The sequence below is a fragment of the Oxyura jamaicensis genome, chromosome 8 (genome assembly GCF_011077185.1).
Source record: "Oxyura jamaicensis isolate SHBP4307 breed ruddy duck chromosome 8, BPBGC_Ojam_1.0, whole genome shotgun sequence".
In the NCBI taxonomy this organism is placed as follows: domain Eukaryota; kingdom Metazoa; phylum Chordata; class Aves; order Anseriformes; family Anatidae; genus Oxyura; species Oxyura jamaicensis.
The window spans coordinates 9,600,800-9,618,040 of NC_048900.1; the positions used below are offsets into that span (position 1 = coordinate 9,600,800).

Consider the following 17,241-nt stretch of genomic DNA (forward strand, 5'->3'; position numbering starts at 1 on the left):
TGGCAGCTTTTTGCCCTGCCTCTCAGGTACAAACACTTGCAGCCCAACATCCTGGGAGATCCTGTGATCCAGCACTGTCGCAGATCAAGGTCCTTCTGTGGGTGGCAACAGGCGATACAAGATGGGGCTGGGAGAGAAAGGCAGAGGTGGTGGCGAGGCTCTGAGGCAGCAGGAACAGGCACAGCACAGCCCGTACACAGACTCACAGGGCTGCTAACTCATTTTCCAGCTGGCAGGAAAAGGCACCCTGAAGACCCCCCCCCCCCCCCCCCCAAGACAGACACCCTCCCTCTTCCTCTGCCTTCTCAATCCTTTGCAGGTGGTGAGTAGCTGGAGGCACAGGCAAGGTGATTTTTATTACTTCCACTGAGTGCATGATTTTGCCTTCGGGGCCTTAAAAGGTGGCTACGTGTTAGGAAAATCCCAGCCTGGCTTTCTCATTGCCACCTGGCATGAGCAAGCCCCACGGAGGGGAAAAGCCCTATTTATATATCAGCAGAGCAAATGGAGCTTGTAATCGCATCCTGCTGTGCTCGCTTTTAATCCTCTTCTCTGCATGGTGCAGCTCCACCACTCAGGTGGAAATTGTGCACAAGGTCCACACGAGGAGGCTGGGGGATAGCACTGGGAGTTCTTGGGGGCACCATTTCCCACCTCGCCATGTGAAATTCCATCAGACACAGGCCAAGCAGGACAATGCTGCTCTCACCAGAAGGCAGACAGCAAAAGAAAAACCAGGAGAGTCTGATCTCACCTCAGTGAAAGCCCCAGGCCTGGGGCTGGAAAGAACAAGGGTCGCAAAAATAAAGGGCAGACAAATGTCACTGATGCCTGAGACCAGGACTGCAGCCAGCCAGAGGGGAAAACTCGTGTCTCTTGTGCCAAGACACCTCTGTGCCACCCACCAGGGAGCCTTGCTCCTGTTTTGTCCAGCACAAGGCCCCTACACCACCCCAGGCTCCCCAGCCTTGAGGTACGAGCCCCAGGCACCGGATCACAAGGAAGCAAAAGGAGGTGGCACTCAGGACCACACCATGTCCAGGTGAAGGGCTCTGAATGGGAAGTGGGCTCGGGGTTTACCCTGGACTGATTTAAGGCCGGTTGCCACCCTCCTGCTGTGTCTCGCATCCATGGGCTAAAGGAGCTGGGCTTTACATGCTTCTCACTTCTGGTTAAGAAAACAGAAAAAAAAACACCTTTCCTAGGGATTCCCAGCAGTGCAGAGCAGGAACATGCAGGAACTTCACATGTACAGTCAAAAATAAGTTTACTGGAATGTCTTTAGTCACAGCTTTAAGCAGCAATACTGAAAACACCGAGCTTGTGCATTCCCATGGCAGGACCATAAATAAAGTCTTCGGGATTGTAAAACCTAATTATTTTTTTCTTTTTGCAAATGAGAAAAACACCACCCTTGCAGTTCTGCACCGAAGGGTCAGTTTCCTGTAACATAATTAGTGGTACATTTCTCTTTTGCTGTTTTCCACCTCCTCCACCCTGGGGAAAGGACAGAGTCCCCTCTGCCTTCCGCAGCAGGGAGCGGTGAACGGCTCCAAGTGGAAGCATCATTACAACCCAACCATATATACAGATAAACCGCAACGGCAAGTAGCCAGCTCCAAAGCAGAGACCCAGCATGCCACAAAACGAGCGTTTTGGGAACTGAATCTTCGGTTATAAGAACGTCAGCAGGAGCCAGGTACTCGACCAAAAAAAAGGGTCGTTTGGCAGTTCTCAGTGCTCTGTTAGAGCTGGCTACTTGCCGCCACCGCCTCCTTGGAGAAAAACAACTTCAAAGCTATATACAGATATCTCACTTAAGTTACACAGCAGTTTGGTTATCCCAGAGCCAGCTCCATCAACGTCTCGGCTGCCCCGTCAGGTGTGGTACTTCAGGACTATGGGTACTGGAAAAGAAAACACAAAGAAAGGAGCTCTCAGCCACGCACCTTCACACGCGATGCCGAGCAGCACCAGAAAGACAAGCCTCCTCTCCGTGGTGACAAACAGCGAGCAGCCACAAGGCAAAGTGTGTTTCCAAGCTCAAGCCAATGCAATCTGCTGCCTGCACACATGCTAGACAAAATTTCCTGCCACCTTCGTCTCCTTCCAGCTTTCCAGAATTAAACCAGATGGGATTTTCCACGAGTCTCTCTCCCTCTCCAGTGCTCGACCCCGCTGCCAGCTCCTGCCTCTCCTGCTTCTACCTGTCACAGGCAACAGGCTGTGTGGGGTTTGCTGAAGGGCAGCAAAAGAACGGTTAGAGAGCAGCCCCCAGAGAGCATTGATTAAAAAAAACAAACAAACAGACCCACCAGCACAGAAGAGCTGTGCTACTGTGCTGGGCTGCTTGAACCCCTGGAGCAAGTCTTCCTCCTGCCAGAAGAAACACACTCGGGTTGTTATTACCTGCTCACTAGGAAAAGCTGCTTGCTGAAAAGGAAGCAGCCCGGCTCCTTCGGGAACGTTTGCTGGAAGGAGACCCACTGCAGAGTGGCTGATCTGTGGGGAGGCCTCTGGGGACACTGCTCTGCGTGAAACCCTTCCATCCACCCCTACCAGCCATCCTCCGTCAGTGCAACGTTGGCTTTCTGTGGCAAGTCAGGGGGGCTTGGCTCGAGCCTGCTCCTCTGCATGCACAGGTAAGCCTTGCAGAAGAGAAGCACCATGTGGGCTACACACACCACTTGTGGCTGCTGCACAGAGTGAAGAATTTCAGCGCCAGACATGGCTGGAGTGACCCAAAACTACTCACTGATGATCACGAGCAGGAGGACAACCACCACCAGCGCTATGATCGCCTTCATCTGCAAGAGGAGCACAGAGGCGTGTTATACGTGGCACCCTATGTAGCTCCTTAGCTGCTGCATCTTCCCAGCTAGAAAAATGCTTCAGTTTGTTGTTTTTGTTGTTTTATCTTTTTTTAAAAAAAAAATCTCTTGGCTTCTCCATCCCCTACCAGGGGAGGCAACCACCCCTCACCTAGAGGTGTAGGTGATCCCTCACAGAAGAGAGGCCCCACCAGGGCCAGCTCAGGAGGGAGGATGGCTTCAAACCGTCTTGCCAAGAGCACTGCATCTCACACCCTTCTGCACCTTACAGGGAGAGCATCCAGCCTGGCTGACTGAACCCCAGGTTCTCCAGGGAGCGAGCACAGGAGATGCCTCCAGCTGGCTCCTGTGTCAGCAGCACCACCTCCAGCGGTGCCTCCAGGACCCTCAGCCTGCAGCATTCACACCCATAAACAAATCTATAGGGCAGGCACTCCCTCTAGCTTAAATTGCTCCCTTGTGTTTCCACCACACAGTGACCCTGTCGTTTGGCCCAGGGCTGGAGGACCTGCACGAAGAAAACCATTCCAGCTCTCGCTCACCTTGCAGCCTCGCCACCACATCTGCCTCCGGAGCTGTTTGGCTCTGTTGCTAAAAGCTGTGGCATTGTCCGATAAGCTTTCTGTGGAAGGAGAGAAGAGAGGCGATTCAGCAGCGCACATAGAGCACCCGCTCAGCCCAGCAACTCCACTTCGCTTCAAGCATTGAACTTGGCAAGAAGGGAGAAGACCAACCACAGCATGATTCACCCAAGCCACAGCAGACGCCAACACGACACCCCTCGCTAGAGAGCACACGCACACCGGAGGCCCACTGAGCCCCCTTTGTGCTGCCTCTGCCCTCTGAGGACAAGAATTCACTGTGCAAGCCAGCAAACAGCTGACAGCTGAATGCTCAGGGCCAACGTGGGACAGACTAATCTACACCAGCGTGAAGGACCAACTAGGTCACGGCATCCAAATGCCTCCCAACGAAAGCCTCAGCACATCCATGCCTAAATCTCTTACAAGGCTGCCTCCACATCACTGCAGTGATGGTGTGCTGGGCTCTGCTGAGCCCACAGGGGAGCCAGGATGGCTGAGCACCAGCTGGCTGCAGGAGGAGGCCAAGGAGCAGGTGAAGTGACAGAGGAGGGAGTTCCTCAGGGTGGTTAGACCCCCAGGCTGCTGAGTGACCACAACAGGGTGAGAGACCGACCGGTGACTTATGGACACCTGTCAGCGTGGGCTGGGGCTGTGCAGAGCAGCAGCAGAAGGTAGAAAGAGGAAGATGCAGGCAGAAAGTTAGATCTGCTGGGAAACAGCCCTGTCAGGCAGAACAGATACAAGCCCAGGTCTGTCACCAGGCACCCGGTTCTGAGATGAAACCAGGGAGCCTGGCCCAGCAGTGGGGAAGAGATGTGAGGAAAAGGACAGACAGGCAGCAGAGCTGCACGTAGCATCGCACCTGATTTATCCTGCAGGTCGTCCAGCCGCTCGCCTCTTTCAATCACCTTGGTGATGTTCTCCTGCATGACATCGATGACTTCATCCACCTGGTTTTGGACACTAGAGCAGAGCAAAGCAAAGCCGAGCCAGCGTGAGCGGCAGGAAGCAAGCACCTCCAGCTGCACGCTGCTGCACCAACCCTCGCTCCGAGCTGCCCAGGACGATGGGGTGAGCTCAGTGGCAGAAAATCAAAGGGACAACAGTGCAGGAGGGCTGAGGGGATCCTGAGAAAAAGGCATGGCGTCATGTGGGGTGGGTGTCTGGGAATCCCAGGTAGGGCAGGGAATGCAAGGGGCTCTAAGGGAATGCTGGAAAGTCAGAAGCGGGGCACCCTCCCGTCAGGGGCAGGCACCACCATCACAAACACGCATCTGTCTGGGGATTTAAACTGAACAGCCTTAATGCAGCACTAGGACATCACAGTACTTCCTGACTGGGGTGGTGGAAGCCTTTCACACACAAATGCAGGGGGAAAAGGCACTGACTGGTGTGGGCGGGCACCTTTGCTGTAGAGGAGTTCACACCAAAGAGGGAAAAAATCCCTCCTTATCTTCCCAAACTCCACAGAACCCAGCACTGCGCCTTTGTTAAATAACTTGGAGTGAAAGCAAAGCAAGGTGCACTCCCCCGCTCCGGGAACCGAGCTGCAAAATGAAAATCCACTCTGCCGGGGGCCTCGAGAAGACAGGAAAGAAATTGCTGATATGAACTGAACTAACTTATTAGAATCCATCTTCTCATAGGTTACGCAACTCTGTGGGTAGTCGTTTCAGTGAACAGTAGCCTAAATCACACCCGCAGGGTTATTATAAATGTATTTATTCACTCCATAAAAAAGCCACATTGGTAAGAGAGAAAAAAAATCTCCTGGTGGAAAAATACTGCTACGGGCTGGTTTGTATTTTGGAACTAAATACGCTTTTATTTTCCTGGAGATAGAAATTAGAAATTTCTTGGGCCCCTAGGGAGACAATGGGGTATGTCTGAGACATACCGATCTCAGAAAGTAAGTGGCAACAGCAACGTCTTGGAGGCAACACCGCACACAAGGCAACGAAACTGAAACGGCTCCAGGCCACTCGCTCTGCATGAAGTCTTACGTTCAGCTTCTTAGCGTGCATTGATTTAAAAACAGCTAAGCACTTCAAACATATGAAAATATATCAAAATGCGTATTTGTCATATACACAGTGTGAATAGGCCACTTCAGCAGCTGTGTTGTTAGACATACACAGCTGCTGTTAGCAGTGCACCACTGGTGTCCCCAGGGGGAAGGACTGCCACCACCTCACCATTTGCATCCACGCTCTTCAACTCCCCATATTTCCATATTCCTCTTTGAACCATCCAATTATCCATCTTCCTCTTTTGAAAACCTTCTCCTGCCCGCTGGCATCACTTTGACAGAAAATTCAAAGGCGTTATTTGCCAAAATAGTTTTTTTACAGCAGCTCCAGACCCAGCTCCACCACGTGCAGAGCAGTCATGCAGCATCTAACCTCGGAGCACCCGGTAAGAAGAGGACAGCACAACCTGCACCATGACCTGGGAAAACAGGGGCAGAAGAGACCCAGAGCAGCGTGCCCAAAGCTGGACAGTGAGGCCCTGCACAGCCAGGAAGAGGGCCCCATCCCTGAGCCTCAGCCGATGCTTTATCTAATTAGAGGCCACTATGCCTTTAATTAAAAGACACTGAGTTCTGGTTCGCACTGACCTAATTCTCCTGTCTCCCTGACAGCTCGGTGCCTCTTGCTGAGCAGACGCTTGTGTCAACATGCACACACGAGGAGCAGCTGCAACGAGCAATAGTGGCTTCAATGGAAGAGCACACACTTACTTATCCTTCCAAAAACAGGCAAGGAAAGGCACTACAAGAAAAGGCTTTTTTCTCCCCCTAAAGCTCTAGAAAAAGCTGGAAACGCAGCAACACAAAGGGGCTTCCCACCTGAGCATTTCAGGTCAGGCTTTGTAGCGCTGCTGCACTGCAGCTTCTGGAGCAGAACAGCCAGGCGAGCCCTCTGGAGCCAATTTCTGACTCATCAGCCCTCGTACGGCACACGCCGGGCTCCAGCAGCACATGCAAATCCTTACTTCATTTAGGATGCCATAGGAAAGGAACCTGCCTTCCCCGTGCTGCATCTCTGCATCCGCCTACGGAGTGCGGCAGCAGCCCTGCCTTGCACACTGGTGGCAGCTGCTCACCAGGAGTTTCCTATCTGGAGGGGATAAGGCACAGAAAGTCCCCCAACATCTCTCAGCAGAAACCTGCCCCAAACCCACGAGCCCATTTTGATCCACTGTTCATTTTGCAAGGTAAGAAGCAAGCAGCAGAGCTGCACAGAAGATGGCACTGAGGACAGGAAGCTCGTGTCACCCTGTCCCCCAAGGGTGTCCACCCCACGCAGGACACACATATCCCCACAACCCTTTCAGGGGCAGCAGGTGACAAGGTGGGAAGGAAGCATGCTTTGCGAGGGAATTTCTTTACCAAGGCAGAGAGGCCAAGTCCCAGCTCAGAGCTGCAAGCGACCCTGCTACAGCTCGGGGTGAGAGCGGAAAAGCAGCAACATCTGCTATCCCAAACAAGCCAGCCTGGCAGAAGCTCTAAGGACTTCACATCAGTTTCACAGGCAGGAGAACACATTTTCAGTATGTGTTTCTAAAAACATTACCGGTTTCAAAATAAGGAGATTTCCTCCCACAACAGATTTGTAACCGAGCTATTTTGGTTACAGCTACAAGGGGGAGCATGCCAGGGTACAATGCACATGGGAGCGTGCAGTGCAGTGCTGCCCGTGTCCCCGGCCAGCACAGTGCAACAGAGGTGCTGCTGCAGCCCCAGGGCACCCCAAAGTGTTACAGGGGAACAGGGACAGGGCTGTGACTTAAAGCTGCTCTGCTTTATTGGAGCAGAGGATGGAGCTCAGGCTCCTGCCTCCCAGTATGCATCCCAGCATCCCACCTCTTTTCACCTGAGGTGCTAGAAAAGTGCTGCGTGCCTTCGCTGCCTATCCATAGCCTGGTTATGCAGCTAGCCAGCCCCCGCTACCAGAAATGAGACGTTTCACAGATGGGAAGTGGAGAGACAGCAATCAAGCCTAAGCTCTCATAGGTGTTTAGAAATTTTACTTCCTTGCAAAGCAGACGCATGAGCACCCTGATACCATTCGCTATCTGATGCGAGCGAGAACCCCAGAAAAAGCAGGGAGGAAGAGATCGAGGCAGGGGATCAAACTTTGCTCTCCAGGGCCCCACACGGTGCCTTAACCGCAAGCAGCCAGCCCTTGCTCTCTGCTCTCTCCCACCTGTCACTGCTACACAAGATGCCTCCCCAGGAAGGGGCTGAAAGATGCACAACCTATGCACTAGCCACGCAGTTCCACAGCAAATTCAACAATTCCCATTAGTTTGGCATGCTTGAAGTTGGAAACTCAAGTCACATCGAGCAGAAAACGTCTTCGTGTTTTCCTTGGCAAGGGAAAGCGAATCCACTAATACACGAAGCACGTTTCCTGTTTGGGAGCTGCTGGCTTTCGACACATACATCTCATGTATTGCATGCCTGCCAGATTTCCAAGAGAAATAACGTAGAAGAAATACCTGCCAGGAAAACGAGCAATACAACAGCACAGACTATCTCCCGTGACCCTTCTTCCCGCTAATGACTGCGAACAAGATGCTTTTAACAAGGGTGGCAAGTGCATCCAGTCAAGGCAGCAAGAGATCCACCAGTGCTTCACTGGGTTTGGGCTCTGCTTCTTTTTGCTTTGCCTGTCCTAGAGTGGGAGAAAGAAGCCTTGCCCTTTTGGCCATCCTGGGCTAGCTATTGAAAAACTCAAAGTCTCTAGGCCGATCACAATGCTGGACCGACAGTCCAGCATTCTTCAGACGTCGTAAACAGGCCACGCACAGCCCATGGGACAGGCTGCTCAAGGCTCCTTGTTGTCTCTCCGGTGTCTGTTTGCAGCCAGCATGACACACTCCTATTTTCCATCCCAAGTTGATGCAGGGATATTAATAGCACAGTGTATTCCAGGGCAAACCATGCCCAAACACCCCTTATTGTGGCAGTAACCAAGGGGAAAAGGCAACAGGACCTAGAGCCAAGCTGCGCAGACACTGCAGAGGCAGGAGGCCAGCAAAGCAGCGGGAGCAGCCCTCAAGCACGAGGCACGGCTGCCCGACAGACCTCTGCTGTACTCAACAAGGGGCTATCAGCACTGAACTGTGCCACAAATCGCTGTTTTCAAGTTGTTTCTTCAACACAGCTGCGAAGAACAAAGTGGCTTATGCATCCCTGAAGCCTCTGTCCTTGGAAGGATTATACCCAGCAATGAAAAACGACAACATGGTCTCATGTCACCTTCAAGTGAAAGCCTGGACTGAGGACGGGGCCCCCTGCACATCCATCCACCTGTGATGAGCAGCCAGGCCCTGGGAAGCTCCTGCCAACTCTTGCCTTTGAGACATTCCTGCTCTCCCCCTCCTCAGGAAACAACATGGGATCTGCAGCCAGACAGACTGGCAGCACAACGGGGAGATCACAGGGACCAGGATCCGGCTCCTGGTGAAGCACAGCAGCGTGCTGAGCCTCATCCCCAGCACGAGCAGCAGCCTTAATCCACTGGCACATCCACCTGAGAGCAGGAACATCAGCAGTACGTGAGCTGAGGTGGTTTCAGAGAGAGCCTGAGGGACCACAGCAGCCACCAAGTTACCAGGGGAGCCTCCAACCCAACCAAGCAGCTGCTGGGACAACAGAGCCCAAGCTTCCAGACACAGGAGGGGAAAATACAGCACAGGGGCACTGTCACACTACTACTACTGGCTCTAACTTGTCTCCTTCCCCTGCGAGGTTTGCAGTGTTCCCCTTCTGTCCTTCTGCAGCTGAGCCAGCATCGAGGGGCTCTGCTGCCAAACTCTCCACCCTGACCCAAGTCTGCTCGCTGCCAAGGACAGCCAGGACAAGTTTCCAGTCTTGCCCCTCACATTCGAGATGTTCCGCACCTTTGCTCCCATAATCCTGTTACTTTTTCCTCTGCCCAGTCCTCCATCCCATTCCCATTTATGCCTGTCTTCACACCTCATTTTCTCCAGCCCTGTACAGCTCCAGCCTCTCCAGCTACGTCCCAGTTCTCCAGATGCTCGAATTCCTCCTTAAAATGTCTTTTCCTTATAGTGTTTCAGCAGCAACCCAACTCTCCTTTTCCTCCTCCACTGAAACAAGAACAAACTGCAGCATTATGACACCAGGCATCAACCCGTCCGGCACAGGGGCTGGCTTTATCAGAATAACAAACCACACAACAAGAAGCAACTGTGGCACGCTGCAGGTGCTTATTAAATAAAGCAATCAGCTCTGATGAGAGCAGACAACAGATACAGTTCTGTAACAGACACTCTAGATACTAGAGCCTAGAGAAATGTAGTCACTTCCTATCCTGAGGGACACATCCCATACCAGGTCCACCAGAGAACCGGTCTCTGGCTACAGAGAAGCCTTGGACACGTTGTGAAGTGACTGATGCCCGGTCACTTCATCGTGACTGAAGTCACAACAAAGTTCTTCTTTCATTTTTCTTCCCCTTCACAGCTGCAGCGCTGTCCTCCACCTCCTGGAAACGCACTCTTCCCTGCCTCCTGAAAACTCCCACAGCCCTTCTGCCCGGCCAAGGCAGCTGGAAGAGAAGAGCTCCCATTTACTCCACTCAGGCAAGACACAGGACGCTCTGCAAACCCTTTCTGGCAGAAGAGGACGGCGGGGCAGACATTAACCCCCTTCTACACCTTTTCATCGAGGTGGGACCCCACTCGCACAATCGGAGCGGGCTGCCAAGGACCACATCCAGGTGGCTTCTGAAAACCTTCAAGGAGGGAGACTCCACAGGATCTCAGGACCACCTGTGCCAGCGCTCCATCACCCACACTGTAAAGCACAGCTTGCAGTATCAAAGGCCTCGCTGAAGGGCACCTCGGAGAAGGTTAAACAAAGTCAAAGAAGGTAGAGGATCCTAAACACATCGTGCCATCTCAGTCCTACTGCTCTCCAGTGACCGTGAATGAACCGTAGGGGCAGAGGATATAAACAGAGGGAGCCAAGATGAATTTTATAGCTGCTGATTTCCATGTCAAGAAAACAACAACAAAAAACCCTACCCACATGTTTGTGCTAACAAACCTCCCAAACCGAGTTGCTTAGACCCAAATAACTTCGCCTTCTGGACTGAAGTGATCCACTCTTCTCCTTCGGTCAGGTATTCAAACTCAAACCCACAAACCTCTGAGCTCCATTATTATGCCACTTCACTGTGGACTTGTAAAACTCAGAACTCTCCCTAATTATGTCTTATCTTGAAGAACCTAATTTACACGAGCTCCCAGTGAGTCATCCCAGCACTGCACTGGCTTCTTCCTGGCATGAAAAAAAAAAAATAAAACCCTAACGAGGAGCCATTCTGAGGCTGCTCACAAAACAACCCAGTCGGTTTAGCGCCTGGCCATCAGCCTCTGCCCAGATTTCTGTTCTGGCTCTGCGGAGGCCAGAGAAGGAAACAGCACCACGAGAACCAGGGGTCTGTGAACAAGCCCCCCCGCCCCATCAAGCGGGCCCATCGCATCCCCAGTAGCTAGGGGCAGGGCAAACTGGGGCACGGAACGAGCATCATCCAGGAAATGACTCGCTCAGAGGAGTCAGCACTCCCTCCTTCCTTCTTGCACTGTTACAGTCCATAATCCTCCTCCCGCTGTAATGGCTTCCTGTTTGTCCTGCTGCTCAGACCTCCCTGAGTCACTGCTCATCCCCGGGTCACCTCTGCCAGGTTTTCACCTGAGGAGGAGACCAGAAGGCCAGCAGCTGCCTGAAATAAACGGTCCCTGAGCGTTCCTGACCACCTGCTTTCTTGAAACACTGAGAAGCAAGTTACAGGATGAAGGAAAGAAAAGCAACAGAGCAAGAATCTGCTAGATAAGGTTAAAATTCAGGGTTAATGCTGAAAAAAACCCTCAAACGAACAAAAAAAAGAAGTATGGAACAGGTTTTCACCAGAATACAGCAAGCGTTTGGAAACTCCTTTTGATGCTGTGATACAATCTAACCCCTTCACCTCTGTTAAGAGGCAAGTCATCGGTAACTGGAATCAAAATTGAGATTATCCTTAGCTATGGGCAGGTAGGGTGGGAAATTACGATCAGAAGAAGCAAAGCACAAGTCACGTTCCTATTCAGGATCAAGGAGAAATACTCCGCTAACAGAGCAGCAGGGGCTTGTACTGCCAGAACCAAACGTTGTCTGAATGACACAGAGGAACAGGAACTCACTGCCTGATCTTGTCATTTCGGGGTCCAAATCTTGGTCCGGAAGGCCCCCTCCTGCAGTAGAAAAGAGAGCAATAACGCTGAAAGATACAACGAAAACATATCATTAAACCAAAGGCTTGAGATATACACGAGAGAATCAGTGCCTTGCGGAGGAAGTCCTGTCCTCATGCCTCCCATCAGCCCCTCCTATGTCACGCAGTATGTGTGGCACCCCCAGTTTTACACAGGTGACACCTATTAAGTCCTAATTAACGCTTGATGATAAGGCTCTGGGAGATCACCTCAAAGGAATCAAAGGTTTTGATCGCAGCAAGCCCCCCCCCATCTGGAAGGGAGCAGCTCTTGGTGTTCAACACCTCTAGTCTCAAAGCATTATGGTGTCCATTCAGAAACTCACAAGAAAAAGTCTTCCTCTTCATCCGAATCTTCTTCCAAAAGGTTCCTCTGCAAACAACGGAAATGAAACCATCGTCAATAAGCACCCAACGCTTCGCACACACATTTCCAGGACACCATCAGCACCCTCTGCCCGCAGGTTTGGGGGTCAGCGGTCCTTCCCAGGCGCTAGGGTGGCACCGTTTCTCTCCCCTCGTGGCCAGGGGCAGAGCTGGATGTCCCTGTGCTGTTACCAGCACCCAGGAGGTGTCTGAGAGCCCTCAGGGCACAGCCTGATGCCCAGCTCCACAGCTCTGGCTTGGGACAGCACTCACATCACTGCCACCGAGCCAAACAATTTGTAGCCACTGCTGGTTGCCCAGGCAGGTGCAGACCCTAAGAAACATCAGTAGGACATCCTGTGACACAGAAACAGCTAGCGCAGGCAGAACCCCTGCTCGGGCCAGGAAAGCCGTCCCAGCTTGGGGGGTGACCTGCACGGACCCGCAGGATGATCTGTCCTCGGTCTCACCAACCTCAGCATCTCCCGCAGCCACCTGGAGCACCCCAGGCGCACGGCAAGCCAGGCGCACCGCTGATCTGCAGGGCGCCGCTTCTGGGGACAGCGGGCGCAGGGGCGACGACACGAAGCCCCGCGGCCCCCATACACCACACAGACCCCGAGCTGCTCCCCATGCACCGCCCCTGCGGGTCAGCCCTTCCGCCCCGCAGCCCGAGGCGATGGCTGCGGGCGGGCCGGGAGCTGAGGGGCCGGGAGCTCCGCTGAAGGCTCGGCCCCCAGCACGGGTCTCCCGGCGGCACCCCCGCGGGACGGGGCGGGCCGAGGGGGCCCCCCTCTCCCTGCCACACACCCACCGGGATGCCCCCCACCCCCCGACCCCGCTCACCCGCTCGCTCTTCACCGAGCCCGTGACCTCGTCGTCGTGCAGGTGCCGCTTGAACTTGGGGGGCATGGCTCCCTGCCGCCGGGGGGCAGCGCGGCCCCGCCGCTCAGCGCGCTGCGGGCCCGCCCGGCAAATGGCCGCCCCATCGAGCGGCTCGGCGATCGGCGCGGCGCCCCTACGGACAGCGCGGGGCGGGGCCGGGCGGGGGGCGGGGCCAAGGTGGGGGCGTGGTCGGGGTCGGGAGTGGGCGTGGCTAAGGAGGGTGGGGGCGGGGCCAGAGGAGGGGGAAATTTCCACCGCCCGCAGCCGCGGGGAAAGCCCCGGGAGAGGCCGCCGGTCGCTGCCTCCTTCCTTGGTTCCTTTTTTTCCTCTTTTCTTTTTTCTTTTTTTTTTTTTTTCTTTTTTTTTTTTTATTTTTTCCCTTTTTTTATTTTTTTTTCTCCTTTTTACTTTTATTTCTCTTCTCCCTTTTTTCTCTTCTCCCTTTTTTCTCTTCTCCCTTTTTACTCTTCTCCCTTTTTACTTTTTTCTTTTTTTTTGTCTTTTTTATATTTTCACTTTTTATTTTCTTCTTCTTATTTTCCTTTTTAAATTTAATTTCCTCTCTTCCCCCCTTTTTTCCCCCCGTTTTTATTTTCTCCCCTTTCCCCTTCTCCTGCCTGCTGCCCTTGTACAACCCTCCATCTGTCACTTCCACACGCCCCCCCCCCATTCCTGGCCGCGGCACAAGCCCAATAAACTCCATCATTAGCGCGAGCCACCACAACACAGGAGGGTTTGTTTCCCACCCCCCGCCCGCTCCCCGGGACCTGGCACACTCCGCAGGCCCCGGGGGGGCCGTGGCTGCCCGCACCCCCCGGCCCGTTCCCCCTTTGGGATCACGCCGGTGCCGCGGGGGTCCCGCCGCCTCCGCCCCCCGGCCTCGCGGCAGCCCCTGGCACGCGGCCGCCAGCGCAAATATTTTGGCCTCGGCCACCGCACGCCGCCGGAGCCTCGCCAGCACCCGGGGCGGGGGGGAACCGCGGGGATCTGGAAGCTTCCCTCGCCCCCGTCCCCACGGCCCTATATAAAAGCGGGCGGCGCACGGGGCGAGCGAGCGGGACGGGACCATGCTGGGTGCCTGGCTGACGCTGCTGCTCGGGGGGGGGCTGGCCCTGGGTGCCCCGGGGGACACGGCCCTTTTCCAGCGTGCCGACGATGCCGGCGGGCGCTGCACCTACACCTTCACGGTGGCCAGCCCCGGCGAGGCCAGCTGCCCCGAGGCCGGCGGCGTGTCCCAGCTGCGAGCCGAGCTGGCCGCCCTGACCGCCCGCCTGAGCCGCCTGGAGGGCCTGGGGAGCTTCGGGGGCTCGGGGCCGCGGGGAGCAGAGGTGGGGGGCGCCTGGACGCGGGGTCCCCAGCGGGCGGCTGCGGGGGGCTGTGAGGAGCTGCTGCGGGACAAGGAGAGGCTGGAGGAGGACAAGAGGAGGCTGGAGAGGGAGAAAGAGGAGCTGAGCAGGAGGCTGGAGAGCAGCACCCAGGAGATCGCCCAGCTCAGGGCCGCACGCTGCCCCCCCAGCGGGGGGGTTCCCAGTCGTGACACCCTGCGCGCCTCCAGCAAAGGTAAGTGCTGGGGACGAGACCCCCCCAGGCATCTTGTCCCATCCCCTCCCACCCCAAATTCTCACCCCGGCATCCCCCCCAGGTGCTGGTCAGGTCCCTTCCCCCCCCCACACCCCACCCTGCAGCCCGTGCCCCCATCTGGAGCATCTGCCGTGCTCCTGGACCCCCCTGCACCGTGCACACTCACTGTGGGGCTCAGCCCCGCTGGGAGGGTGCAGCTACCTGGGAGACCCCCCCAAATCCCCTCCCCATCCCCAAATCCCCATCCCCAAATCCTCTTCCTGTCCCCAAATCCCCTTCCCACCCCCATCCCCAGATCCCCCCCCATCCCCAAACCTGGGCTGTTTGTAGCCACCAGAGCCAGCTCTCCTCACCACATCAGCATGGGGGGACCACACAAGTCCGGGGGGACCCCCAGTTTCCCTCTGTGGAACATTAAACCCGGGGGGAGGGGGGAGTGGAGTCAGCAGCGTCCCCCATCCCTGGCTCACTGATAAGCCCCAGCACGAGGCACCAGGATTCTGCATTTTGGGGCATTTCGGGGGGCGATGGCTCCGCACCAGGGCTCACACCGCTGCCTGCCCCCCCCCCCGCAGCCCCCAGGTGGGAGCCGGAGCCCCTCGGCTACCAGGAGCTGAAGTCAGAGAGGACGGAGCTCCCCGCGTCCCGGCTGCTGGAGGAGACGGCGCTCGGCCGCCCGCGAGCTGAGGACTCAGGTACTGCCACCGGGGCTGGGCTGGGGGCAGCGGGGGGGAAGTCACCGGAGAATTTGGGATAATTGGGTCTGAAGGGAGAGGTCGGGAGCCCCGTGGGATGCATGGATCCCCTCATGTCCTCCGTGCTCTGCCCTCCCACCCCCGGTACTAACGCCTCTGTCCCTGCTGTCCCCGCAGACTGTGGTGAGCTGGCGTGGGTCGGGGAGCCGGTGGTGCTGGGCCGGGCGGACTCCATCGCCGGCAAGTACGGGGTGTGGATGAAGGACCCTGAGCCCGTGGCCCCCTTCACGCGGGAGACCACGTGGCGCGTGGACACGGTGGGCACGGAGGTTCGCCAGCTCTTCCAGTACGAGGCGGCCGATCAGCTGGCCCGGGGCTACCCCGCCAAGGTGCACGTCCTGCCCCGGCCCCTGGAGAGCACCGGGGCCGTGGTGTACCGCGGCGGGCTCTTCTTCCAGCCGCGCCGTTCCCGCGCCCTGGCCCGCTACGACCTGCGGGCTGAGGCCATCTCTGCCGAGAGGGAGCTGCCCGGTGCCGGCTACCACGGGCAGTACCCCTACTCCTGGGGCGGCTACACCGACATCGACCTGGCGGTGGACGAGACGGGGCTGTGGGTGGTATACAGCACCGATAAGGCCAAGGGGGCGATCGTCCTCTCCAAGCTGGACCCCGAGACACTGGAGATCCGGCGCACCTGGGAGACCAACATCCGCAAGCAGTCGGTGGCCAACTCCTTCGTCATCTGCGGCACCCTCTACACCGTCAGCAGCTACTCGGCGCCCAATGCCACCGTCAACTTCGCCTACGACACGGCCACCAGCACCAGCCGGACCCTCAGCATCCCCTTCGAGAACCGCTTCCAGTACCTCAGCATGGTGGACTACAACCCGGCGGAGCGCCAGCTCTTCGCCTGGGACAGCTACAACATGGTCGCCTACCCCATCCGCCTCTCCCACGCGTGAGCGCTGACCGGGGACATCAGGAGGATGCGCTGCGGTCGATCCCGTCTGGGAACGAGCCCGCTTGGCCCCCTCGGTGCCCGCTTTGGCCCCGGGTGACGGTGGGGACCCCACTCTGCCCAACCGTCCCATGGCATGGCCACGAACGCCTCTGCTGATGCCTCCTGTGAAATCCTGTTGTACTCCAAGGCAGCGAAGAGAATTGAAGTGCTTCTCCAGAGCTCAGCCGAGCCAGCGAAATGCATCCCACTGCGGGAGGCCAGTGCAAGAGCAGGACTGGCGAGGTGGCATCTCCAGCTGGGGGCATCTCCGCTTGCGTCCCCCCTCCAGAGCCTGGGAGCCTCCACGCTGCCTCTGCCTGCAGCTGGCCTCACCTCGCCAGCAGCTCTCCCATGCTGCTTCCAGAACCTGCGGTTTTAAATATTTATTGTAGAAAGGCTGTAGGAGGCTTGTTCCCCCCCCGCCCAGGCGGGGATGCTCCAATAAACATCGCAACATTAACTCAGAACAAATGTCTAAGTTTCAGCGGTAAACCCTGGAGATTTGCTTGATTAAAAAGATTAAAAGGGGCTGCGGGGGGCAGGTTTGTGTCGGGCTGGCCAAGGTGGGGTACAAGGCAGTTCTTTTGCTGCCACAGCGCTGGGATTTGTGGCTGCTCACCGAGGGGATGGCACCGCTTGGAGCTGGGAGGCCACGGGGATGGGCACCCAGCAGGTCCTGCAGTCAGAAAGGGAGGCAGGGACCGAAGGGGTGCTCGCCCCCATCAGTGCGGGGTGGGCTCCCGGCCCCCTCTGACACCGGTCCTCACTGAGCAGTGCCGGTCACCTGCTGCCCCCCCCCACCAGCAGCAGGGTGGGGGCCTAGAGCACGGCCCTGTTCTAGAAGGGCAGGGGACAAGGGGATGCCCCGGGCGCGAAGGCAGCACAGGCCCCAACAGCAGGCAGCGCCCTATTCCCCCAGGGCCAGTGAGTTTGGGGGGCTAGGGGGCTGGGGTCCTGCCAAAACGTTGGGATGGGGCGGGGGGCTCTGCCCCAGCTGGCAGGGGGACA

The 17,241-nt window shown here is 56.3% G+C and overlaps 2 protein-coding genes across 2 annotated transcripts; one reads left to right on the forward strand and one right to left on the reverse strand.

Annotated features, from left to right (window-relative positions):
* Positions 1 to 1,250: 1,250 nt before the first annotated feature.
* VAMP4 (vesicle associated membrane protein 4) lies at positions 1,251 to 13,142 on the reverse strand. The gene is made up of 8 exons (XM_035333278.1): positions 13,029 to 13,142; positions 12,919 to 12,996; positions 12,033 to 12,079; positions 11,636 to 11,686; positions 4,278 to 4,378; positions 3,374 to 3,453; positions 2,756 to 2,807; positions 1,251 to 1,907 (listed from the first exon to the last, which is right to left on the reverse strand). The coding sequence occupies exons 1-8, from the start codon at positions 13,059 to 13,061 to the stop codon at positions 1,879 to 1,881; spliced, it is 471 nt and encodes a 156-aa protein (XP_035189169.1). The 5' UTR covers positions 13,062 to 13,142; the 3' UTR covers positions 1,251 to 1,878.
* Positions 13,143 to 13,542: 400 nt separating this feature from the next.
* Positions 13,543 to 16,758, forward strand: MYOC (myocilin). The gene is made up of 3 exons (XM_035333276.1): positions 13,543 to 14,517; positions 15,114 to 15,233; positions 15,411 to 16,758. Exons 1-3 carry the CDS (start codon positions 14,025 to 14,027, stop codon positions 16,193 to 16,195), a joined length of 1,398 nt encoding a protein of 465 aa, XP_035189167.1. The 5' UTR covers positions 13,543 to 14,024; the 3' UTR covers positions 16,196 to 16,758.
* The last annotated feature ends 483 nt before the right edge of the window (positions 16,759 to 17,241 follow it).